The 27,503-nt window shown below is 34.2% G+C and overlaps 1 protein-coding gene across 1 annotated transcript; it reads right to left on the bottom strand.

Moving 5' to 3' along the window:
• Positions 1 to 937: 937 nt before the first annotated feature.
• Positions 938 to 20,119, bottom strand: LOC149845290 (dnaJ protein homolog). Its single transcript, XM_089987480.1, has 3 exons — positions 20,070 to 20,119; positions 1,261 to 1,537; positions 938 to 1,165 (listed from the first exon to the last, which is right to left on the bottom strand). The coding sequence occupies exons 1-3, from the start codon at positions 20,117 to 20,119 to the stop codon at positions 938 to 940; spliced, it is 555 nt and encodes a 184-aa protein (XP_089843606.1).
• Between the last annotated feature and the right edge of the window lie 7,384 nt (positions 20,120 to 27,503).

Genomic DNA, 27,503 nt, shown 5'->3' with positions numbered 1-27,503 from the left:
CCATTTTCAATTAGACTCATGTTCGTCTTTTCTAGAACCTATTCAACTAATGAATAATATTCATGTTTATGAATGGATAAAACAGTTCATCTGAATCTGATGGCTCACGGAACAGGACAGCATAAATGAGACTGGGTGTACAGCATACCATGAACGATGCTGTTGGCATCTCTTCATGCAGAATTGTGAGTTATCTCACAAGGGGATTAGTGTTCACTTTCGTCAGCAGAATCCAAAACCACCGACAATGGTTCCATTTCCTTTTTCAATACATAGTTACCTATAACCTTGTATTTTGCAAGATAAAAACCATGAGTGCATCTTTCACATTATTTACAACTCTGCATATGACAATGAATCAAATTGGATATTTGGTTTGGCAAGTAGCACCATCTCAACCAAGGGGTGTTGGGTTCATGCCCCACAGTGGGCTATCCTACAAATTGCCTATCAAAGAGGGAAAGGAAAAGCTAATGTTATTACTGTAATTGCCAAGAGGTTGCTTTTTACAACTACTAAAACATCTATAATCATTTTTCCATTTCAAACAACCACATGCAACTTAATTCATTGAAGGCACTTCCACTTTTTTTTTCAAGCTTTTCATGATTCTCAAGTAATCTTTCCCGATTTCTCACTACAAAAAAAATGTGGATTAGTGATGGACGCTATCCGCCACTAATCCATCGCTAAATGTGTTTGGCGATCGCTTAGCGACGGACAACGTCCGTCGCATATCCTTGGTCGCTAATTAGTGACAGAACTGATTTGCCGCTAATTTGCGATGGATTAGCGATGGACATGACCCGTCGCGAGTCTATCACTAAATTTGGTTTTGCGACAGATAAATATTCGTCTCTAATCCGTCGCTAAATCTTTTCTTTCTCCTTTTCAGTAAAATCACGAATACGATCGGGCATCTTGGTCTTCTTCTTGTTCACCACAACAATTCAAGGCAGAGCTCACCGGGCTTGATGACCTCCCCTGGTTGAGACTTGATCAACAATTGCCTATTGTCCAAGTGGGTCACTATGAATTGGAAACTACATAGTGCTTCTGTTAGAGAAAGAGTGTGCTCCACAAAGAGGTCGTCCCCCTTCCTCTTGAACCTTAGATGCTCCTTTTGTTGCAGAATGAATACTATGTCGCCCCTCACCATGTCCGGCTGTGATCACCGAAGCATCAAATCAGTAAAGTTTGAGACAAAATCAACGAGAACAACCACAACGATGAAGAAGAAGACTATGAAAATTAACATACTGCTTCATTTGCCTCACTCGGGAAAGTGATCGTCTGGCCATTATGCATACCCTTCTCAATTATAACCTCAAGCACCTTCTTCTCCTGGACCACCTTCTTTCCCCTGCAGTGCAGGCACCGATCCTTGTCGCTGATAATCTCACTGGTCCCTTTACACTCATTGCAGGGCTGCTGCATTTGCTGGATCATGGAAAACCCCAATTGACGGACGATGACCTTCATTCCACTACCTTGACAACCGCGACATTTCATTGAAGCCCCCGATTTTGATCCTTTTCTGTAAAAAAAAAAGACAATGGCAATGTTAGAAACTCGCTCAAATCCAGAGAAACACACAGAACAGAGGAACTAGCGATGTACTTATATAGATTTGAGGTGCATGATGCGCTCTGATTGGTAGAATGGTGCCGCACACGAATTGCCAACGTGGCAATCAATATGAATTTTCAACTACAAATTAGCGATGACTTAGCGACGAAAAAAATCTGTTGCTAAGTAGCGACAAAAAAGTTTTGTCGCTAAGTAGCGACAGATTTTGAGACAGATTTTTTCTGTCGCTAATTAGCGACGGATTTTGAGATAAAATTTTTCCATTGCTAATTTTGCAACTAATTCCACTTTTAGGGACGACTAGTTTTCTCTAGCTAATTCATTACAAATTTACGACAAAAATAATCTATCATAATTTTTCATCGCTAATTAACATTTTTCTTGTAGTGTCCCTGACTGGTGTACGATGTTATGATGACTTCTGAAAGGGTAAGGGTATGTTACTATAACACTGATCAACTTATTTAGAAATCTATATTAGTCTCTAAAAATAACAATTGTAAAAAATTTATAGCATTGATGTCTCGTAAAACTGGATATGCGAAAGAATTAATGATCCTCTAATATACGTTTTCTTCAAAATTAGATGTCCAACATATATGGATACATGTCTTGGACGATGATGATATAAAATCAATGTTATATAATGGTGATGTTTACTTAGTTACTAGTAAAGCTATAGGTGCTAGTAAAGGTAATCGATAAGCCATTATTTGCAAAGTTAAATAAAAAGTTGTTGCAAAGTTACACAAGAAGAAATTGAAAGTGATGCACAAGAACCAGTTGATGAATGAAATGATGAAAATCTTGTGGATAATATACTTTTATCTCAGGCACATTTATGTATTAAGCTCAATTTTTTGTAGAACATCTCAGTACTATCTCAAACAATTAACAATAAGAAGATCACTATAGAGGATGTGGAACTACGTAGGCAAACCAATGCTAATGATCTTCATCGCAATAAATTGGATGACACCAAGCCTTTTAATCTAAATGACAAATCTAGGTAAAGGTTGTTGAACTTTCTAATTTATGCTTGAGTTAAAGGTGTTATTTTAATTGTTAATCTTGAAAGTTCAAAATCCAGGAATGTTGCAAGCATAGAAGCAAAGGGAGTGATATATACGATAAATTTTGATTTAATTTGTGTAGCTGATCAGTCCATTTGGGGTAGTAGTGATGACAACCACAATAGAGAATCAGATGGTAGCGATAATGATGACTATACCATGTTAGTTGAGCAGGAATGAAAAATGATAGAAGATCCCAAGGCAGTGATGATATGGGATAGATAATGGTAGGTGAGAACAATGCACGAATGGAATTTGAAAAGTCAAACCCATGGTTCTCATTTAATAATTTTTCATCCAATGAAGAGCAATTGAAAATCATTGAAGCGAAGGTATCTAAGTTCTATGATGAGTTGCACAACAAAAAACTCAACGATTGTAAACAATTTCAGTGGCTAACAACAGATTCAAATGATTGAAAAATGTTTGTTGTAAAAGGTTTAATGATTTTGGGCACCAATTTTTAAAATATCATGTTATCAAGAATAACTATAAAGCAAAATTCATGAGGGGTTGCAGTAACAAAGTCATTGTTGTATGCATGTGAAAGAACTCGTAGATTATGGTTGATTGTTCCTAAAAGATCCACTGTATAAAGATGCACAGAGCACTATTCTTTCTAGTGAAGAGGTATGAAACCAAGCATATATGTGGTGGAGCAGTGAGCAACCTCATAGTGGAAAAAGTGCATTTCAAGTGGATTTAATGTGTTATTTATGGACGTTTGCATGATAATCTGAAGATGTCTCCAAGAGAAATCATGAATGACATAAGTTGTGAGAAAGATGTTGAAGTAAGTTACAAACAAGCATGACGTGGATGAAATTTGAACAAGGAGATGATATATGGTTTATTTAAAGAGTCTTTCACGATGCTTATCACTTATTGTGATCATTTGATGAAGGCTAACCGAGGATCACTAGGCATCATCAAGACCAATCAGAAAAATCAATTTTAGTACATGTTCTTATCCTTTCATTCATGCATAGATGAAAAAAATTACATATTTGATGAAATTTCGCATATAAGGAGAAGATTCACTTATTTTGAAGGAAACTTGCATGTATACGTGAAAAATTGCATAGAAAATTCATATATTTCAAAGAAATTTGCATAATTAAATCTTTAATTCAAACATATTTCAAACTTCATTTCAAACTAGAAATTTTCATGTTATTAAATAATTCAATCTTTAATTCAAAGACTATAAGAAAACACGTCATTACCGACCATAAAAATGATGATGATAAATTATCGTAGTAATAATACATTAATCTCGATGATAAAAATATATTATAGTAAAAATAGCTATAGCCAATGACATAATGTCATTGCTCTTATGAAAAAGAACACACGAAAGATGGTCAAGATTAGACATTGCCGACGATATTATCATCGCCTTTAAAAAATGAGATAATTAATCATCACCTATTATCCTTTTGATTTTTCATAGTATAGACAACAATACTTATCGTCACATATGTTCTTATTTTTGACGTACATCTACTATGTTAATGTCATTGAATTTAAATATATATGTGACGATATTTATCGTCGTGATAGATTAATCTCGGTGCATACCAGCATATTGACGATGATAATTATCGTTGTCAATAAAATATAAATAATCAGCATATTGATGCTGATAATTATCATCGTCAATATTTTTACGATGATAATTATCATCATCAATATGTTGTCAATAGATAAACCATCAAGATATTGGTGATGATAATTATTATTGTCAATATACTATTATTTATATCGTCATCAATATATTGTCAATAGATTATAAATGATTAGTATAATGACAATGATAATTATCATCATAAATATGCTGATTATTTATAATCTATTAACAATGATAATTATCATCATCAATATGTTGTCAATAGATAACAAATCATCAAGATATTGGAGATGATAATTATTGTCATCAATATACTATTATTTGTATCATCATCCATATGTTGTCAATAGATTATAAATGATTAGTATAATGACAATGATAATTATCATCATAAATATGCTGATTATTTATAATCTATTGATGATAATAATTATCATCGTCAATATGTTGTCAATAGATAACAAATCATCAAGATATTGGCAATGATAATTATTGTCATCAATATACTATTATTTGTATCATCATCAATATGTTGTCAATAGATTATAAATTATCAGTATAATGACAACGATAATTATTATCGACATTATACTAATCATTTATAATCTATTGACAGCATGTTAACAATGATAATTATCATCGCCAATAGTTACAAATAATAGCATATTGATGATGATAATTATCATCGCCAATATCTTGATGATTTGTTATCTATTAATAGCATATTGATGACGATAATTATTGTCGTCAATAGATTACAAATAATTGGCATCTTGACGATGATAATTATCATTGTCAATATGTTGTCAATAGATTATAAATGATCAGTATAATGACGATGATAATTATCATCATCAAGATGTAAATTATTTGTAAGCTATTGACGATGATAATTATTGTCATCAATATGTTGTCAATAGATAACAAATCATCAAGATATTGGTGATTATAACTATCATCATCAATATGCTATTATTTGTAACTATTGACGATGATAATTATCGTCATCAACATGCTATCAATAGATTATAAATTATCAGTACAATGATGACAATAATTATCGTCGTCAATGTACCGATTATTTGTAATCTATTGACAATGATAATTATTATTATCAATATGTTGTCAATAGATTACAAATCATCAGCATATTAATGATGATAATTATTGTTGTCATTATGCTATTTTTTGTAACTATTGATAACAATAATTATCATCGTCAATATGTTGTTAATATATTATAAATGATCAGTACAATAATGATGATAATTATCATCGTTAATATGTCAATTATTTGTAATCTATTGATGATGATTATTTTTGTCGTCAATATCCTATCAATATATTACAAATCATCAAATATTGGTTGTGATTTCCTTGATCTAAGGTAACTAAAATATGTAAACTGGTATGCACCGAGATTTTCATGGGTTTTTTTATTTTTTTCTAAAATTTTATTGTACGGATGCAATCTAGATGCTTGGTTTTATAAAAGAAGTCTCTTGGACCATCCAATTACGATGTATAAGAAGGATCTTTTAAGTCTTGAAAATCAATGGCTTAGAATTTTTGTAAACATGCAAGCATAAAAAATTATATTTTTTGATCTGATTACGATGATCCAATAGTCTATTCCAAGCAAAAGGACCACAATGAATGCATCTACAAGGTTAGATTTACAAAAAAACCTATGAAAATCTTGATTCATAGCATTTTACATGTTATAGTTTCCTTTGATCCAAGGTAACTAAAATATGTAAACTGGTATACACCAAAATTTTCATAGTTTTTTTTTTATTTTTTTTCTAAAATTTCACCATACAGATGTGATCTATATGCATGATTTTATAAAAACAGTTTCTTGGATCATCCAATTACGATGTATAAGAAGGATCTTTTAAGGCTTGAAAAATCAATGACTCAGAATTTTTGTAAACATGCAAGCATAAAAAATGAAAACTTTTATTCAATTATGGTGATTCAATAGTCAATTCCAAGCAAATGGACCACGCCAAATGCTTCTGCAGGGTTAGATTTGCAAAACCAATGATTTGGATTATCATCATTATTAATCTAAAATCGACGATAATTATTATTGTCATTATTAATCTAAAACTGACGATAATTATTATCGTCAATATGATGATTAACTAGTTTAATCTAAAACTGACGATAATTATCATCATCAATATTTCTAAAACTAATGATAATTATCATTGTCAATATTAATCTAAAATCGAGGATAATTATGGTCTTCAATATGTTGATTAACTACTTTAATCTAAAACTAACAATAATTATCATCGTTAATATAACTAAAATTGATGATAATTATCATCATGATTATTAATCTAAAACTGATGATAAATATCATCGTCTATATGAATCTGATATGATGATAATTATTGTCGCCCTTAATAAAGAACATACGATAAATATTGTCGTTGATGTTAAAATTTTGTTTTTCCTTAAATATTTTCGCGGGAGGGCTCCCTTCTTTTCATTTCCTCTATTTTTTATATTTTTTTCTTAAATTTTGTTTTTTCCTCTTTCTCTCTCCACTCCTTTCTCCATTTTTTCTTTCTTCTTATCTCTTTTGTTTTTTTTCATTCGCTCTCCTTCAGCGGGTACTCACTATTGAACGATCCCTCCCCAAACTAAAGCAACAAGCCACCCAAGGAGACCATCCTCCTTGAGGGTTGTGACTACGATCACTGGCTCATTGTCATCGAGTCCTCGAAGAACATGAAGACCTCTGAGGATGAGATAATCATCATCTACATAAAAACCCTAACCGTCATTGTCGAAAGGTATCATCTTTTTGTTCTTCTTGGCCTTCCCCGCTTTCGATTTCTTTGACTTCTTGCCCTGAAGAAGAGACTTTTTCTTTTGTTCTTGTTTTTTGTGTGAATCTTGGAGTTGATTAATGAGGAGGAGGTGAAGAAGAAGATCTGCTAGGTGTACATACAACATATACCGGATTTGCTATTTTTTCTTTCCATAAAGTCTGGAGTTATGTGCAAAAATGCCATGGTAAATTTTTTTCAATGCTAGCACACTTGCATAAAGAACATCAGAGTTGTAGTTTATGAGAAAAGAGACAAAAATCTTCTGCTATTTCTTTAGTGCTATATCCATGCATTCTTTCTAAAATATTTTATTCCTACTATATCATTCTTGTACATAGGGTCACTTGTTATTTTGTCAAATTTATCTATTGTTTAAAACTGAAGTTCCTCTTTCATGTGTTTCTAGCTTTGCAAGGCATTGGAGTCCTTGTACCATTACTAGGAAGAAATAGAGATCATCAATCATTCTCTTAAAGTGGGTGGACACATTTTGCCTGTTGAGAAAAAAGAAGAACACAGACCACTCAGTGCTCGAAAGTTTCATGATTCAATTTTTTTTTATTTTAGCATCATTCTTTTTATTACTGACATGAGAGATGAATTAGGTTAGGCAATTTGACGTACCATTTGTCCTTTAGTTGTTCATCTTTAATATTTTATAGGTACTAGTTACATCGCTCTCACACTCGTATGGCTGCATTTGATGTGTTGGAAATTTTTATTTTATGTTTCTAGTATTTAGGTTGAGCAAACATAAAATGTTCTATTGAGCAAATATAAGATGTTTGTGTCTGAGGATATATTGCACATTCTTACATTTTCTATAAGAATAGGAAAATTCACATGATTATATGTGAATTTACAAAGAATTGAGCGACTTTCCATATAACTATACAATTTTTTTTATAAAAAATCACATGATTCTATTCATATTTCTTTCTAATTGGGCGAACTATGTAGAAGTTCTATACAAATTCGCACGATTCCATGCAATTTTTCTTCTAATTGAGCAAATTTTCATCAAACTATGCATAAGTTCTATGCAAATTCACATGATTCTATTTGATTTTTCTTCTTGTTTAAATTTTCATCAAACTATGACAAAATTCTATGCAATTTTGCATAATTTCATGCAATTTTCTTTGTAACTGAGCAAATTTTCATCAAACTATGTGGAAGTTCTATGCAAATTTGCACGATTTCATGTGATTTTCTTTTTGATTAAGTGAATTTTCATCAAACTATGTGGAAGTTCTATGCAAATTCACATGATTCCATGCAAAAGTTGCCTAAGTAAAAATATAAATTTTAAAAAAAAGAGACTTTTGTTGATGATATTTATCGTCAGCTATATCAAAGTTACTAGTGACAATATTTATCATCGGTTATTTGAACATATATGACTTTTCAATATATATATATATATATATATATATATATATATATATATATATATATATATATATATATATATATATATACAATTATCATTGAGTTTAATCTATACTCAACGATATTTATCATTTGATATTTTTTACATATATGTTTTTAAATATAAATACGATGATAATTATTGTCACCTTTAAGACATAATCAATGATAAATATTGTTAGTGGTATTAAATTTACTCGATGATATTTATTGTCACATTCAATTACTATAACCGACATTTATCGTTGGCTATTTAAACATATATGATTTTTCGATATCTCTTGGATGATAATTATTGTCGATTTTTAAAATGTCATCGACGATATTTATGGTCAGCTGACAATAATATAGACCATAATATTTATTATCAATTTTAATTAACATAGCCGACAATAAATATTGTTAACTTTAATTCTTATTATCGACAACATTCTAGAGCTAACCATTTAATACTGACTATATTATATCACTGAATTTGTTTTTAGATATACGATAATATATAAATATCATTAAAAATAGTAATATAAACAATCATAAAGGACCGATGACTCGGGTGGCGATATTTATCATCATTAATGTTATTGACTACCATAAATCATATATTATCAACGATAAATATCGTCAGCAATGACCTATTTTCTTGTAGTGAAACACACTTCAAACTGATAATTTTTCTATCATATATTTTTTGCAGACTTCCTCATGCTCACAAATATTAATCATTTTTCACAAAATAAAGTTGCTCATACATCATTCATTCCATTCTTTTATAAAATAAAGTCGCTCATACATTGCATTTATTCTATTCTTTCACAAAATGAAGTTACTCATACATTACAATCATTTTATTCTTTCACAAAATGAAGTTACTCATATATTGCATTCTTTCAATTTTTTCATAAAATGAAGTCTCTCATACATTGCTTTTATGTCATTCTTTCACAAAATGAATGAATGGTAGTACATTGCATTCATTCTATTTTTTCATAAAATGAAGTTGCTTATACATTGTGTTCTTTTCATTCTTTCATAAGAATGTTGCTTCTCACTGCCTCTTTGATGAAAAAAAATAGAGTATGTGCAGAGTTAGCTCTATCTCTTGGGCTTTAATAATGTTGCATATCACCACATCTTTGATGGGGGAGAAAATATAGTATATCATCATTGATTCTACACTCTGTGTTTTCTCATAATTTTTTTTATCTCACCCATACCATGTGATCGAATGCTGACTGTGAGATACACTGACTTTGTGTTGATGAAGAAAAAATATAGTATACCATTGATTTTACATCATCATCGTTTAACACATCTATTCACCTAATACAGTTTGTTAAAGCCACAAACCCCTCATTGATTCTACATCATCATCGTTCATGTTCTCTATGATGAGAATTAGTTTTTAGATGATCAATTACAATACTTATGAACAACTTGTGAACTTTCATTTTCTATCCAACTCATACCATAAGATGTGCTTACCAAAAAAGACTCATCATCGATGATTTTTCGCTAATGAAGTGTCGTCAATCTTCTTACTGTTGATGCTTGGCCCTAAAAAATGGTCATAATTTTCTACTGATTGAAGATAAAAAGAACCTTAGTTTTTGTAAAACTCTAGCTTTGCTTTTATATTTGTGAGGGAGGAAGAGGTTTGGGGACTACGTGTTGGGGACCCCAAGAACCCTAGGTTATGTAAAAATAGCTCTGGGTTGCACATAAAAGGTATTAAGAAACAAAATGTCATTTTTAATGCTTGTAAAATTCTCATGTTGAAAAAGAAATTTGCATTACCTCATGCTAAACTTCATGATTTCCGCAAACCTTTCAGAAATTCTGCAAATATTTCAGTAATTTTGTAACCACCAATGCAAAACTCTTGACAAAATTCGTACTCTAAATGCCTGTGTATATATACAAGTAAATTTGCATACTAAAATGGAATCTCACATTGCTTAAAGTCGATGACATGCGAAAGTCCATGAATTCTGTAAACTTTTCTTGAATTCTGCATCGAAAATAGACTTTCACAACCACCAACACGAAACTCTTTGCGAAATTTGCAAGAAAGATATTTTCACATGGGAGTTACAAGGCAGAGAAGATGTGCACGTTCATTATGTGAATCTACTTTATTGGAATGTAAAGTAGTCATTTTTGCATCGTATATTGTGCAAAATTCATGGTTTTTGAAGGAATATCATGTGAATTTGTTTTTTAATGAGATTTAGTGAAATCGGGAGAGAGCGTTGTGATGTAACACACAAAAACTCAAGAGATCTGTTTGTGCTAAGGGTAAAAAGGTCTTAAAAATTCAAAAATTTGCAAAATTGGACATCAGACATATTTCAAAATTTGTGGCATTTGGGAAAACACATCAAATTTGTTACACAGTATGGTCATTTCCTGAATTATAAAACAATAATGATTGTTAAAAATGCATTTTATCTACTTTATAATCATCTATATGAAAAAATTATAGATACAATAAATATTTTTTAATCAATTTTATAGGTATTTTTATGAAAATATATACTTCATTTTGTTTTTTTGGAAAACTTGGATCAATTCTTTTAGAAACAGATGTTTAATAGAAATTCATATCAAAATGTTTTGAAACTATACCAATACATGAAAAACTACATCTCAAACCATCATGCACCAGTACCAGTACTTCGTATCTGAACCCGCTTCTCACAACTATGGTCGCCACTATGGATGGTGATGATGCTAACACGCTGAGTAGTGGTGATTTGGTGTATCAGCTGATTTGTTCCAAATCATGGTTCGTGGGTGTTATGGCATCATTGATGGTCGTTCAATCCATCTCCACCATTTTTTTTATGACGAGGAACCCTTGTCGAAGTAAGAAAAACCCTGGGTGAGGTCCCACAACCACCCTGCCTTACGTGACCCGCCTCTAAGGCTACAGACACACCGTGCACCAACAAGATTTGATCAGGCGACTTCATCTCAGCACCCTCACAACCACGCAGTGGTCATCGTGCCTTGTGCAAGTGGTGAGACTTACCATAAATCCACATATGATGTCATCATCATGTGCAGCTCTGCTAGCAGCCATTGATCACCAGTGGTGGACAAGGGATAGGATACCTAACAAGTTGTCAAGTCATCGGGTCATGACGGGTTGGGTTAAGGCTGCATTTTCCAGCACGGGCCTGATTAAAGTGAGGCTGGACACAACCTTTGATCATAACTTGGTCAAGCCGGGCTCCGCTCCGGTCCGTTGGCTCCTAATCAGGCTGGGCCAGGCTGGCCTAATGCCCACACATAACCACCACATGATGGCCGACGATGACACCAAAACACTGACTAATGCTGATTTGGAATATCATTTGATCTACAACAACAAAACAACAAACTCTGGAGTGTTGTGAGATCGTAGAATGCCATTGCGGTTGAAGAGAAAGTTTTATAGAATGACTATTAGGCCCGCTTTACTATATGGTACGGAATGTTGGGCTGCCAAGAGACATCATATTCAAAAAATGAGTGTAGCTGAGATGCGTATGCTGAGATGGATGTGTGGAAATACAATAAAAGATAAGATTCAGAATGAGGAGATACATAAGAAGGTAGGCATTGCACCCATTGAAAATAAGATGAGAGAGAATCGTTTACGGTGGTTTGGATATATTCGGCGAAGGCCTAATGATGCTCCAGTTAGAAGGATGGAGAAATAGGAAAATATATTAGTTAAAAGAGGTCGGGGTAGGCCTAGGAAGACATGGATGGAGGTGATAGGAAAGGATATGAGTGCTTTGAACCTCACCAAGGACATGGCATTGGATATAAATAATTTGAGGAGAAGGATTCATGTGGAAGACCCAGAATGATTTTCTTTTTTGGTTCATATCGCCGACCCCAATTGTTTTGGGATGAAGGCATAGTTGTTGTTGTTGTTTGTATCATCTGATCTATTATTGAATAAACTTATCGTTCCTCCTAATTAGGGATGTAAACTGTTCGGATTCAGATTGGATGTGTCAAAAACCATATTTGGCTTGGCTAAACTGATTTTAGTTAAGATGTTGAAAAGCTCATACCAGATCTGCTTATTTACATATAAACATATTGGGGGATATTTGTCAAATTCGGATATTGAAAAAAAAAATCAAAACCATATCAGCATCTGATTATATTCAGAATTTTGCCTTATCAAATGCAAATAAACGGAATCGAATTTTGTCGGATATATAAGATCAAATTTGATTCATAGACATCAAGAGAAATTAGACTATAGAGACACCAATACTTGCAATTTGCTTTAAACATTAGAGCAACGAGTGAAAGATACCGGATATGTTGTAAAAATAGTTGTTTCATGTTTACATTTGCATTATACTATTGGACAACTTGATATTTAGATGCAACAGTCCCAAATCATGATGTGATCATCAAAATGGCCCTTTCTAAGTGGTCCAAATCAAATAGGAAGTTAGATAAGTCAAGCTTGATGTATTTTGTCTTCTGAAAAAAACAAAACTTATAAAATATGCAACATAAAGGTAGTTAGAAAATGAATTAAGAGGTGTGGAAGAAAAACCAGAAAAGAGAATCAAAAACAAATTTTTTAAATCCTAAGCACTCTTCTTAAAGAAGCAGTGAAAATCAATGGAAGGCAATTTGGTTTCTTAAACTTTTGCAAAAGGGAGGGTGGTGTATGCTACCCCTCGATGATTCACTGAATCCCACATCTGTGCTCCGGCGGGGGGGGGGGGCGAATGAGCGCCACATATTTACGCACATGGGGCTCGTATTCCCGTGTATGTTGACATAACTTTGCATCGGACTCTGGTGCTGTTGCAAAGACTTAATCACCCTTACTTGCTTTTCTTGCCCTGAAATGATGATTTGAGGAAATGACAAAAATATCCTCCATTCAAAAGTTGGGAAACTACGGTTCGAGGAAATGACAAAATTATCCTCCATTCAAAAGTTGGGAAACTACGATTCGAGAAAAGGACAAAAAAGTCCTCCATCCAGAAAGTTTGATGTTAACTATTTATGGTGTAGACGTTCGCTATTCATTAAAGTCTTGCGCCATCTGCTGTAATAGTAGCTCCCATTGTCAACGCAAAGTTTGCCTTCGTCTCCAGTTGAGGTTTCCGCCTTGTTTTTTATCCTATTTTACAACACATTGTCGCCTTCTCGTGTCTGTCTTGTGTTACAAAACATTCCTGTGTATTCTCTTCATTTTCGTTGTCGTTAGGCATTATGGAAGAAATCAATGATGCACAAACATTCCAACCAGTGTCATTAAGGCGGCGTGAGTAGCTTTCCATCTCATCATGCTATCGATGAAGAACGCATGTCGCCTTGTGTGCCATTAAGGCATTGTTTTGTTACTGCAGGTGGATCTTGTTCTTACGATGGTTGGAAACTTATCGATATTTGTAAGACGCTGGGACCTGTTGACAAGAATGCTTGTTTACAAATGCTAGGAAGGGCCTCTACCCCATCAAGTATCCTACATTCACTCATTATATGCATTGTATCTCAAACCGTTGTATTAGTAACATACTACTGATTTGTGAGATATTGTTTTGTTAGTTAATATCGATTTGTTTGCTAATATGCTCAATTTCTTCTGTATCGATTTGTAATTTATTGTGTAATATATTTATCGACCTTTTAAATATTATGGTTTTGTATTGTTGATTTGTAAGTTATTATGCTGAACTGCCGTATCGATTTTCAATATATTATTCGATATGTATATCGATTTGTAAGATATTATATGTTTTCTAATATGTATTCATAAGATATTTGTACACAGACTTTGAAAACGTGTGTGTGCAGAAACACATTGTTACACGCATGCGGTGACGATTTTCGCATTCAAATCGCTGTTCTGTCAGTGATTTCTATTAAACTCGCTTCACAGCCTCTTGGATCTACTGACAGCGTTATCGTCAACACACATGTACGACATTTTGTGTCTTTTATTGGCATGGTAAGTGACAACTCGATGCTCAATATAAGCAAATATCAAACTGCACTTGCTTTTATATTGTCATTCATTAAATCGTTTCTTTGACTTGCTAACCCTTATCGGTATTCGTTGTTATATGCATCCTGATTAAATCGTAGTAAACATATGCACTTGCTAACGTAATATGATATATTGCTTACAAAACATTCTCGTGTCTTCTCTTCTTTTGCGTTGTCCTTAGGCATTATGGAAGAAAGCAATGACGCACAAACATTTCGACCAGTGCCATTAAAGCGTCGTGAGTAGCGGTTCCATCTCATCATCTTATCGATGAAGAACGCATGTCGTCTTGTGTGCCATTAAGGCATTGTTTTGTTACTGCAGGTAGATCTTGTTCTTACGATGGTTGGAAACTTATCGATATTTGTAAGACGCTGGGACCTGTTGACAAGAATGCTTGTTTACAAATGCTAGGAAGGGCCTCTACCCCATCAGGTATTCTACATTCACTCATTATATGCATTGTATCTTAAACCGCTGTATTAGTAACATACTACCGATTTGTGAGATATTGTTTTGTTAGTTAATATCGATTTGTTTGCTATTTTGCTAGCAACACAAACTGATATATTACTTATAACATTGTTGAGCTTATCATCAGATTGTAATGAAGATGATCTAGCTCAATCAATTGAAAGATATGGATAATTGAACATCTATACTAATGACGCAACTGAAGAATTGAACATCTGCACTAATGATACACATAATAAGAAGGGTGCAGGCATTAGACCCACTCTTGACTTGAATATTCGAGTAGAAGAAATGCCATTCAATAATGAGGTAGATTATCATGACAGTACATATAATAAAAGTGTAGGCACTGGGAATGAACATGAAAGTACACTTGACTATGTTCTGATAGAAGGAATGCAGTTTAATAATGAGGAAGTTGCATATAAATTTTACAATGATTATGCCTTAAAAGTTGGCTTCAGTGTGAGAAGATTTTCTTGGTCAAAAAATGCACAGGGTGTCGTTGTGAGAAAAACATATGTTTGTTCCAAGCAAGGTTAAAAGAAATTAATGAGAAATCCAACAAGGAGCATGCCAGAATCAAGATGTGGATGTCAAGCGAGAATGGTTTTGAGAAGACATCCGAATGGAAAATTTCTAGTTTATACTTTAATCAGTTATCATAATCATGATTTATCTGCATCATTTATGACTCCTATGTTAAGGTCACATCATAAAGTAACTGTAGTGCATGCTGCAATGGCTGAAATAGCCGATAGTGCCGACATTGCACCAAGGAAGACATATAATTTGTTTGCCCACATAGATGGTGTTCGCGATAATGTGACATTCACACCTTTGGATCTAAGAAACCACTTGAGAAGGAAGAGGACAAATAACATGAAGAATGGAGAAATATGTTCTTTGGTTGATTACTTACAGAAGAAATCAAGCAATGACCCTGGTTTCTTTAGTGCAATGCAACTGGATGAAGATGGATATGTTGTGAATATGTTTTGGGCAGATTCAAAGTCAAGAGTAGATTATGAATGCTTCAATGATGTGCTTGTATTTGATACTACAATAAAGATTAATACTGAACAGTGGCCATTTGCGCAGTTTGTCAGAGTGAACCATCACTCACAGAGTTGTATATTAGGCGGCGTATTTTTGTATGACCAGACCAAGGAAAGCTTTGAGTGGTTGTTCAGAGTATTTACACAGGCAATGAACGAGAAGCAACCTGAAGTTGTACTTATAGATGGTGATCACGCAATTGTGGCTGCAGTGCTTCATGTGTGGCCAGATACACATCATCGCCTATGTTTGTGGCATATCTTTCAAAATACAGCAATGAACATAGGACACATATTTAATCAGAAGACAGGGTTTGATAAAAAGTTTACTAGGTGTGTACTTGAGAGCATAGACGAGATTATCTTTATGTCTGATTGGGAGGAAATGATTCAGATATACGACCTTCAAGATTGTTTGTGGTTACAAAATTTATATGCAGAAAAAGAGAAGTGGGCATTGGCATATGGAAGACAATACTTTTGTGCAGGTATGATAAGCACACAAAGAGCTGAATCTATGCATGCCACGCTGAAGAAAACCCTGTATTCATGTTTAACAATGTTTCACTTCATGGAACAATATGAATTATTTGTAGACGGTGTAAGACAGAATGAGCTTGATCAAGACGTGAAATGCTTCAATACACGACCTCCAACTTTTGACATGAAAATATTGATGTGACCTGCAGATCTGTATACACTAACTGTATTTGAATGGATCAAGAAATAGGTGTTTCATGTCATGAATTGCAATATAGAAGGACCCATGCAAACCAAGAATATGCGCAAATACCGTATTTTATGGGAGGGCGAAAAGCATCATAAAAGGCAAGAAGCACATGTCACGTACAATGTGGACAATGGAAGAGTTGAATGTTCATGCAAAATGTATGAATTCAAAGGTATTTTATGTTGTCATGCATTAAAGGCACTTAATTAAGAGAAGATACAAGAAATATCGGAGTCTTGTGTAATGCGAAGATGAAGAAGACAAGCAAAGATTGAAACGCTTGATATGAACAATGTGAGTAAATCTAGTGTCGACGAGAAGTGTCACATAGCCTTCTATTACAAACAACTGTGTAGGTCATTTATGCATGTTGCTGATTTGGCATCGAGAAGTGAAGAAGGCTATGTATGCATGAGAAAAGTGTCAAGGGAGTTACTTGAAAACGTGCAGTTAATTAACCTTCAGTCTGTTACAGCGAATGAATACCAGTCGAAGATAATGGGATCGAACAACGTAGGTGAAAATCATGCTTTGCTTGACACTCCTGAGAAGTTGCGCCGTAGCCTAAACATCATCTTCAACAAGTCAGTAGTGAACGTTGTTGATTATGATGGACATATTCTTGAAGCGAATGGTATCAAAAGAAAACCTGTCTCTGATCGCAGTCGGAGGAGGACAAAGGGTGCACTAGAATTGGTTGGCAAGAAAAGGTCTAAGAAACAACCAACCTCTAATCAAAAGCAACAAAGTCTTTCTCATGAACAGGTATGTAAGACATTATATTGCTTCTCATTACGTGAAGCTTGTCAATATCTAACTCGTGTAATGTCCAATATGCAGCAATACCCTAAAGACGTAATACCCAACGTACTAACCTTCATTCCTCCCAACCAAATTTCCGACAACGATAGCTTCAGTTTTACAAGTCTTTTGGTATGTAATCAATGTTGGGATGAGGTTTGCATTTCTTGTGAAACTTAAGGCAGTGTTTTATATTTTATGTTTCATGATAGGCTCTGATGAATTCGCAAGAGAAAACTGATACATAGGAATCTCGTTTGGGCTATTAATTAAGTTGTCATGCCTCTTTGCATGACCCGATTTTCACATTGTTGGATTTGTTAAGAGTTTAGGGTTTACAGCAGAGCTCATTTACTGCGAAATTGTTGGGTTTCACTTCTTATTTGGACCGCAGCAGAACTCCTAGGACGTCCACTGATCTTGCCGAGGAAGTCTTTCGTATTCGCTGGATTTTGATTTGTCGGTAACGATTTGTGGTCCGTGCTTGGTGGTGCGTGAATCGATTTCGTATTCGCTGTATAGCGATTTGTGCAGTCATCCGGCTGCGATTTGTATGAGAAATCTATAACAGTCATTTGTATACGCTTAATACATATTTACAACGATTCGGAGTTCAAATACTGTGCATCGATTTTATGAGAAATTTATAACAAAGTAATGATTTCAATACAGAAATCGATGTACGTATAGCATAATACAGTACAAATCGAGACGAATTTTTTTTTGAAAAGCAAGCTGGGGTTAGGCAGACCCCTACCAGTTATACAACCATACCATTGGGATTCGATCTTGCAATGTCTCAACACAAGGTGACGTGCACTCACTACTCCTACCAGACAAGCGGAGCCCCAGTTGGTTCTACTTGTTGATTCTTGTACCTTGTAACTTAATGATTTCATTGTAACTGCTTTTTCAGGGTTTATTCCTCTGCTTGCTTATCAAAAAAAAATCAATGTTCCAACTCATTAAAATCGATAGGGGTGAGAAGAAATCCATGCATGTTCTCTTTCACACAAACAAATTTGCATCCGCAGACGTACACACTTTTTTTTTCCAAGGCAACTTGGGGTTAGGACGACCCCTATCATATTTCATTTACAAGTAAAAATTACATTGTATGAGTATCATCCCTGGAAGGGATCTGATCGGTGAGATGGTCTTTCCATGATTTGCACAATCCCCCTTTGGCTAAATGAGTTATGTATTTTGAGATAGAGTTCGAATTGCGACTTGATTTTTGTATAATGCACCTCTCAAAACTGTACAAAATTTGTTTTAAGTCTTCGGAAAATCCAAAAAACAAGGTCCTACCTTCAGGGGCTCTATTTGATGTTGAGACTAAATCCCATCGACGATTTTTTATGACCACCTTGGACCTACCTTCACAGAGGATAATATCTTGAACCAGCCTCCTCTCCACTCTGTCATGCAACGATCATTATATAGAGAAACAACCCGCCTCTCTATGAACCCTGAATGATTTCCTTACCGTGAATCCAAAATGCCCCCTACCTTGGAAGACACTCGTAATGTTGAGAAGATGCCAATCTGTGCCAGGTGAAAGCCATACAGATAGACTTTTTCATCTGAGTGCAGTCTCACTATGTGAGTTTTGGAAAATTCTTAGAACCTACTCTCTCAAGTTGTGCATACCCTCCTTATGGAGGGAGGAGATAGACCTCCTACTATTCTCAAAAACTATATGGTTGTGAAGCTTTCACGCAACCCAAATGATGACTTGGAAGGAAATCTCTCAGCTCCATTGAACGACCTTATCGATGAACTAAAGACAAAATCAAGAGTGAATGTCATTGATGAGAAGGATAGATGGGCTCTACCGAACCCCAAATAGCCTTGTAGCAGATTGCCACCAAAAAGCCGCCATAAGGTAGAGTAGGAAAAGGTGGGACAAGGTTTTTGAGGCTAGTAGACACATCTTGCAATGACTGAGGAACTGCAGCTTATGAAGTTGGTCATGTGTTAGGAGGCAATCTTGTAGGGCCCATCGGAGTGTGAGCGCTGCCCTGGGGAAAGCCTTGTCAAGAACTGCAATCCTTAGCCATTACGTGCCACTCAGACTCAACCTAATCCTACGCTACATATGTGTTGGTCTTAACAAAATTCCCTGAAGGACTCAACGTCCAAAGAAAGAAAGTTTGACCACAACTGTAACAATGAAAATAAAAGAGATCAGACCACTATAATTCTCTCTGTAAAGAAAAAGTTTCCTCATGAGAAACAACTCTCTGTTAACAGAGATAAGGCCAGTTCTCAGGATACTTCTAAGAAAGAAGACAGGTTAATTAAATCAGCTATATATATAGTGGTTTATCCTTGGCTCACGTTATCTCTGACGTTGAGAAATACCAAGGGTAATGGACGTAGGTTATTCTGACAGAACCACTTAAAACTATTACCTTCTTGTGGAGTCTTTTATGGTATCAGAGCCTAACCCTTGGGCAACCATCGTAGATGGTGATCAGCAAAATGAAATTGTCTTCCTAGATAAGTTCTTTCACTCAATTTGTTTCTTCATCCTTATCGTCTCCAAGTTTTCTGCAATATCTCCTTTCCATTAAGTTGACTGCAGAGAACTATACGTTATGAGAGTCCCAATTCATGCCGCTCCTTGTCTCTCACGACCTGGAAAGTCTTATTGATGGGACCTACGCCAATCCAGAACAATACACTACTCAAAATGGTGCTCGTAAATTGAACCCAGAGTATGTTACCCGAAAACGACGAGACCATGCTCTCTTGAGTTGGATAATCTTGTCTCTTACCGAACTAGTTCACACACAGGTGCTCGAATTAAGAACCTCTTTTGAGGTCTGGAAGAACTTACGTGAAGGGTATGCTACTCATTCATGCTCCAAGGTCATGCAGTTAAATAGTCAACTACAGACCATAAAGAAAGAAGACAAGTCCATAGAGGACTATATTCAGAAAGCCAAATCGATTTGACATCAACTAACTATGGCCAGAAAGCCTATGGATGATGATGATATGGGGATTCCTCAGGAGGCTCCCGCATGAGTATGGCTCTTTTAAAACTTTACTCGTGTTCAGCCCATAACAATTAGCGAAGTGCATCATTTGCTTTTGGCTGAGGAAGCACAACATCTAGATCATGAAGACAAACCCAATTCGATAGAGGCAAATATTTCACGCAAAAAAATATTTTTTGTCAAAATAATAGAGAAAGTCATGGTGGTTATTTCAACTGTGGTGGCATAGGCAGAAACCGTCATAACAGAGGTGGCGGTGATCATTTCCAATAATTTACTGGTCATGGGAACCAAGGCCGCTCTGAACAGTCGTATGGGCAGCAGGTAGTCTATCAGCTGTGTGATAAAGGTGGACACACTGCGAAGTCATGCTACTCCTTTCCTCAAAATCAGACGGATGATGACTCACCTCATGTCTACTCAGCTGACCTTGAGGGTGGCAGCTCTAGCGACTCATGGTACCTTGATTCTAGAGCATCGCACCATATTGCTCTTGATTTGAACTCTCTAAACCTGTATAGTGAGTATCGCATCAATGACTCCGTCAAGGTTGGAAACGGTACAAGTATGAATCTACTACACACTGAAAATAGTTGTGTTACTTTGAATTCATCCAAATTTATGTTAAAAGACATTTTACATGTGCATGAAATTACTAAACGATTGCTTTCTGTTCGACTATTCACACAAGACAACAGAGTATTTTTTTAATTTCATCCAAATTTTTGTTGCATCAAAGATCGTAAAACAGGACAGGAGATTTATCGCAGAGAAAGTAAAGATGGTCTTTACAGTGTTAATTTTATTTCTTGCAATAAGGAAGTTAATGTTGGTGAATATGTTTCTCTTGATCAGTTGCATAATTGCCTTGGCAACCCATCTTTTAAGATTGTTAGATCTATTATTAATCGTTTTGGTTTGCCATTTATAAATAAAATTGCCTTATGTGTTTATCCTGCATGTCAAATGGCCAAATCGCATAAGTTACCCTTTTCTGTTTTTGTTCATCCTGTTAAGCAACCACTTGAGCTTGTCTTTGTTGGTGTGCGGGGACCAACACCTATTACTAGAAATAATGGCATATATTACTATGTTATTTTTGTGGATGAATTCTCCAAGTACTGTTGGATTTACTTGATTTCTCATCTAAGGTGCTAAAGGCTTTCTGTTATTATTGCAAAATTTTAGTTTTGCAAGTCAAATTGACCTTTGAAAAAGATTTTGAAAATAACTCTCCTTCGTTTTAAAATGCAAGATAATTCCGAAGAATGGGACTTGCCTGTTGATACGAGGTTCAATCATTTCTGGTGTCATAACCAGGGGTAATCGAACCAATGATCAATCATGGGCTTTGCTTTACTCAACTATCTAAATCGTTGTTCTATTCCTAAATGCACAAAGAATCAGGCATGTGCTATGAACTTTGGAAAAATGCAGATTGAAAATATGATGTATGCTTCAAATATTGGAAAATACTTGTAGAAAGGACACCTTGAAAATTGTGAATGGCATTTGGAAAAAATTTCTGAAGAAAAGAAAAATCGATTTCTGAGAAAATCGATTTCTGAGAAAATTCAAATAACTTTAAGAAAATTATTTTTTCTGAGATAGGATTATGAATTGATCAAAAGAATGGGCGTGTGGCCCTGTGAAATCTTTTCATGATGCAGTCTAAACCTAGATGATGTATGAATGCAATTTAAGAAAATATTTTCTGAGGAATTTTGAGAAATCATTGATAAAAAGAGTTTTTGTGCCTTATAGAACTTAGATAAAATAGATTCAACACATATCCCTGACTATGGCCACGAATATGCATTGATTTATATCTCAATTGGTTCTAAAAGAGGAAAATACTTGGAGAAATTTGAAAACATTTAATGGTTTTTTAAGATAGCCTAAGAGTGTAGGTTGTTTCTAGCCTAAAAAAAGATGATAAATCTCGATATTGTTTATATTCTGACTATGGCCACAAATATGAACTCGATCGAGTTTATTAACTCCTTAAAAGTGAGTGCACGTGCCATTCATGTCGACTATTGTGAGTTTGAATATGCATGAATCATCATCCATCACACATTGACAATATTTAAAAAAACAAACTATATGCAATGTAGCCCTATTCTAAGCAAGAAATTAAATTCTTATTCCAATATTTACAATTACAATTTGCATCAAAAGGAAAAAGAAAATAAAAGAAAATACACTCTTGAATATCTCTGCAAAATTAGCAAACTTGTTAGTGGAGATATGTTAGCTTTTCAGGATTTATCGAGCAATATCTAGAAATTGCTAGATTTATCCAGATATAAGCCTTTTTCCATGCTTTCTTGAGATAAACATAATAAAAGATAATGAAAAATTGAATAAATAATAAAAGAAAACAACTTTAAAATTTTATAAAAAATATCCAAAATACCACTGAAAACAAGACTATGGCCTTGAAATCAGGGTTTTCAGAAAAGATTTTTGTAAAACTCTTAATTCAGGGATCAAACGGATTCAAATCAACACCAAATCGGGTGTGGAGCACCCAAGAATGATTATGAACATGATCAAACCATAAAAATATAAAACTTTTCATGAAAAAATCATAATATCATAAAAATATCAATTTTTACCCGTGTTTTAGTTGAATTGGGACTCCGCGGGAATCCTGTTTTCACAATTTAACCAAATATTGCATCAAATGAATTCTAAAATTTACAAAAATTGACATGGACACTTATGAAAACTCTAAAATTAAAGTGCAATAAAAAATATATATTTTTGGTAATATTTTAATATGAAAATTAAATAAAAACCTAAAAATATGTGATTTTGCCCGCGGGCACGTACCTGTCACAACGTCAGTCCCAAATTGGGTATCAAACTACCATAGAAATTTATAAAAATTTACAGAGAAGTACTAGACAGATTAAAAAAATTATCTTTTTATATATCAGAAAAATCATCTTCGGTTAGGAAGATGTCATTTCTGCAATATACGCTTGCTTCCAGCGAGCACGTAATGGCTCCAGAAAAGACAACTCTGAGTTTGGCTCAATTAAAACTAGCAAACAGAGTTAAAAAATTACAGAAATTACACTGAGAAAACTAGACATTTGGCTGAATCCATGACTTTTTGCAATCATGAATCAAATCTCTAGTTGGGGAAATACGATCTACGTAAGTTGAACTAGGGTTTAAACAATACATAACAGTTACTGTGAAATAGATTCTGATTTCTGACAAAGAAAAAATAGAAAACGGTCATATAAAAATCTAAAAATTTCACAGGATATACTAGACATCATAACTAACCCACTGCTTTTTACGGATCATCGATCGAATCTTCGATAAGGGAGATATCTCTTTGACAAACCGTACCTAATTCTCTACAATGCTTTCATAGTACCATAATTAGAGTTAGGTTTTTTATTTTTTTAGCAGGGTTACAGAACTCAAAATAATCTAATTTTTTTATGAAAACTCACTGACACATATACAATTTAACCCTAAAAAAATAAGAATTTATTGACAGAAAAACAAACATGAAATAATGTTGTTTCCACATGCCCAGAATCGAGATTCATATATTATCGATAAAGCATGAATAACCCTAATCTAAACATGAAAAACCATAAAAAAAACCTTGTAAATTTCATAACAAATTTAAATTTAATGCTTGAATGAGTAAAACAATCATGAGCATGATGAAATAATATAAAAAAAATCAGGGAAAGCATGGTTAGAGTTTGATTTAGCCGTTAAAAGAAATATCTGACCCATCAAACGGTCAAATCTCGATCTTTTTTGGGCGTTTAGCATAATAAACAAAAAGTAAATATTGTTAATAGATCAAAAAAGTGTAAGAGACCATCAAACCTCAATTGATCATCATCTTGAGGCCCTCACATGATTTTTTTGAAATAAAAATAAGGGAAAAGCATGTTAAAAGGGGTGACAATAGCAAAAAAATATATAAAAAAATAAAAAAAAATAAAAAAGGAAAAGATGATGACTCACCTTGGGGGATGCAACAATGGAGGAAGGAGGAAGGCTTGAGGGAGAGAGGGCCACGAATTTTAGAGAGAGAGAGGGTGAGAGAACATGTAGAGGTTGACCCTCTATGGCTTCTATTTATAGAGTTTCATTATGTTAGATTTTTCAGAGTTTTATTTTCTTAAAACTTTTCCTAATTAACTCAATTAAGGGGGGCCGGTTTTGCTTGGAGTTTCAACCTAACAAGACACTAATTACTAACCCTAATTGAGACTCCTAATTAGGTTTTAAGAAACCTTAAATGTGGTGCCCCCCTTGTGGGCCCACATTTGGTTTTTAAAAGTGCTAATTACAAGTTTTTAAAACAAGGTTTTTAAAAAAAATGAAAATAAAGATTAGGTTTTAAAATCAATTTTGATCTTCTTAAAATTCTAATTCAATTAAGACACTAACTAAACTTGAACTAACCTAGAATTCTTCAAATGTGGCACCACCTATTGTGGGCCCCATTTGATTTTTCAAAAAAAAATGATTTTAAAAACCTGAAAATAAAGGGGTTAAAAGTAAGGTTTTCAAAAAAAGTTTGAAAAAAAAGATAAAAGTCAAAGTTTTAAATCAACTAGAGTTCTGAATGAGTTGAAACTATGAAACTCTGACTAGAGTCCTAAAATTTTGAAACTCTTAAATTTGGGTTTTTGAAAGACAAACGAAGAAGTTTTGAAAGATCTTTTTAGAGATTAGTAAAAGATGAACGACAAGACGAAGTCAGGGTTAGAGTCCTAATCAACTGGGACTATTGGATAGAGTTCCAGAATTTTGAAACTCTTAGAATCGAATTTGTTTTCAAAAAATAAGTGAAATAAAAGTAAAAAGAGGAAATCAGAGTAGAGTTCTGGACCGATTGAAACTTTGGGGTAGAGTCCTAAAATTTTGAAACTCTAAAGTAAAGTTCTGAAATTTTGAAATTTGATTTTTTGAAAGATAAATAAAAAAAATTGAAAGATTTTCTAAAATAAAGTTGGGGTTAGAGTCCTAATCCAACTGAAAAGCTGAAATAGAGTCCTGATTTGACTAAAACTCTAAAATTTTGACTTCTTTTGAAAGATTTTGAAAGATTTTCTTGGAAATAGGTAAAATAATCAATGAGAGATAGAGTCCTAATCCGACTGAAACTCTGTGATAGAGTCCTAGTCTGACCGAAACTCTAAGATTTTGGCCAAAATGAAAAAAATGGACTAGGGATAAGACTATATTTAATTTAAAACCAAAATAGAATTTTGAAAAAGGTGAAAGGACAGAGTCCTAAGTCAACTAAAACTCTAAAATTTGAGAAATTTGAGAAATTTAAGAAATGAAGGTGACGCCACCTAGATGGGTCTCATCTGAGAATTGAGATCAATTAAAATTTGAGTTTAAAATGAATTCAGATCACTTTCTAAAGAAAATATTTTGAAATAAAGATCTTGGGGGTTGGCAAATGGCAAAATGTTGATTTAAAACCTAAGTATTTAAAATTGATTTTGAAAGAGGGTTTTAAAACTCAAATCTGGATTGAAGATTTTGAAAAACATGAGTGCTAGATCTCGAAAATGATATCAATTTAATGAAATGACATAAAATAATGTAAAATGATATGGAATGATTTGAAATGATACAAAATGAGATGCAAAAGACAAACTCTAGATAAGAGATTTGAAGCCCCAGACCCCTGGCAGAAACAAGAAATTGAACATTTTTGTTCAAAGGATGAAGATTGATAATTGAAATTGAGCCAACATGGAGATTGAATTTTGAAATATTTGAATTTGGGGTAAAATTTGGGCTCTGAATAGCCCTAGCTCAGATGTCAACCCACTGGTTTCCTGAAGGATTTAGAGAGTGGGTCCCAGCGGCAAGAGAAAAGGGTTTATTATCAAAGGTGGAAAATTTGAGGTGTTTACAGATGCCTCTCTTTGCTACTAAGCTTGTTGAAAGTTGAGCTTAGTGGCAAAGAAAAACACACCAAATTTGGACTATAAAAACGCCCCAGTTAGAAGATCTGACTGAGTGTGAAAGAATTTGCTCTAGTGATGATGGTAAATATGACATGGAGAATGAAGAAGAAAAATCACCTCATCGAAATGAGGCTCAGGCTTAGCCTTAACCTGAATGGGGCGAAAGATATATCACAGAGGAGGCTCAGGTGTAACCCTTAACCTGAACGGGCATGGATAAAATACCTCACGAAGTGAGGCTCAGGTGTAACCCTTAACCTGAGCGGGCATGGATAGAAATACTTCACGAAATGAGGCTCAGGTGTAACCCTTAACCTGAACGGGTATGGATAAAATACCTCATAAAATGAGGCTCAAGTATAACCCTTAACCTGAACGGGTATGGATAACGAAATCCTCGAATGAAGAGACCGTGATGGAACCTTCGAATTTTGCATAATAAATCCGAGAGGGGTTTGCAAAAGAAAGAAAATGGGGTTCCCTAAAGCTTGAAAAGGGGTTGATCTTGGGCATCTCATTGCTGAGACTGAATGGCTTTTAAAACAATAACCTTTTACAAAAACAATTCAGGTTTAACCCTTACCCTGAATGGGAAAGTGGAATTCTCGAAAGGAGAAACCATGATGGAACCTTCAGATTTTGCACAATAAATCTGAGAGGGGTTTACAAAAGGAAGAAAATGGGGATCACTAAAACTTGAAAATGGGGTGATCTTGGGTGTCTCATTACTGAGACTGAATAGCTTTTGAAATTGATGACCTTTTGTAGAAAAATATAAATGGTGGCTCGACCTCGAACAGAAAATAAACTGTCTATGATGGGACAACAGGGCCGTCTATGGTGGGATAGTGGAGAACACAAGAAA

This window comes from Nuphar pumila, chromosome 2 (assembly GCF_984573655.1).
Source record: "Nuphar pumila chromosome 2, dmNupPumi1.hap1.1, whole genome shotgun sequence".
In the NCBI taxonomy this organism is placed as follows: domain Eukaryota; kingdom Viridiplantae; phylum Streptophyta; class Magnoliopsida; order Nymphaeales; family Nymphaeaceae; genus Nuphar; species Nuphar pumila.
Note: the sequence above shows the minus strand (reverse complement) of the source record. Positions and strands in the feature narration are given on the sequence as shown.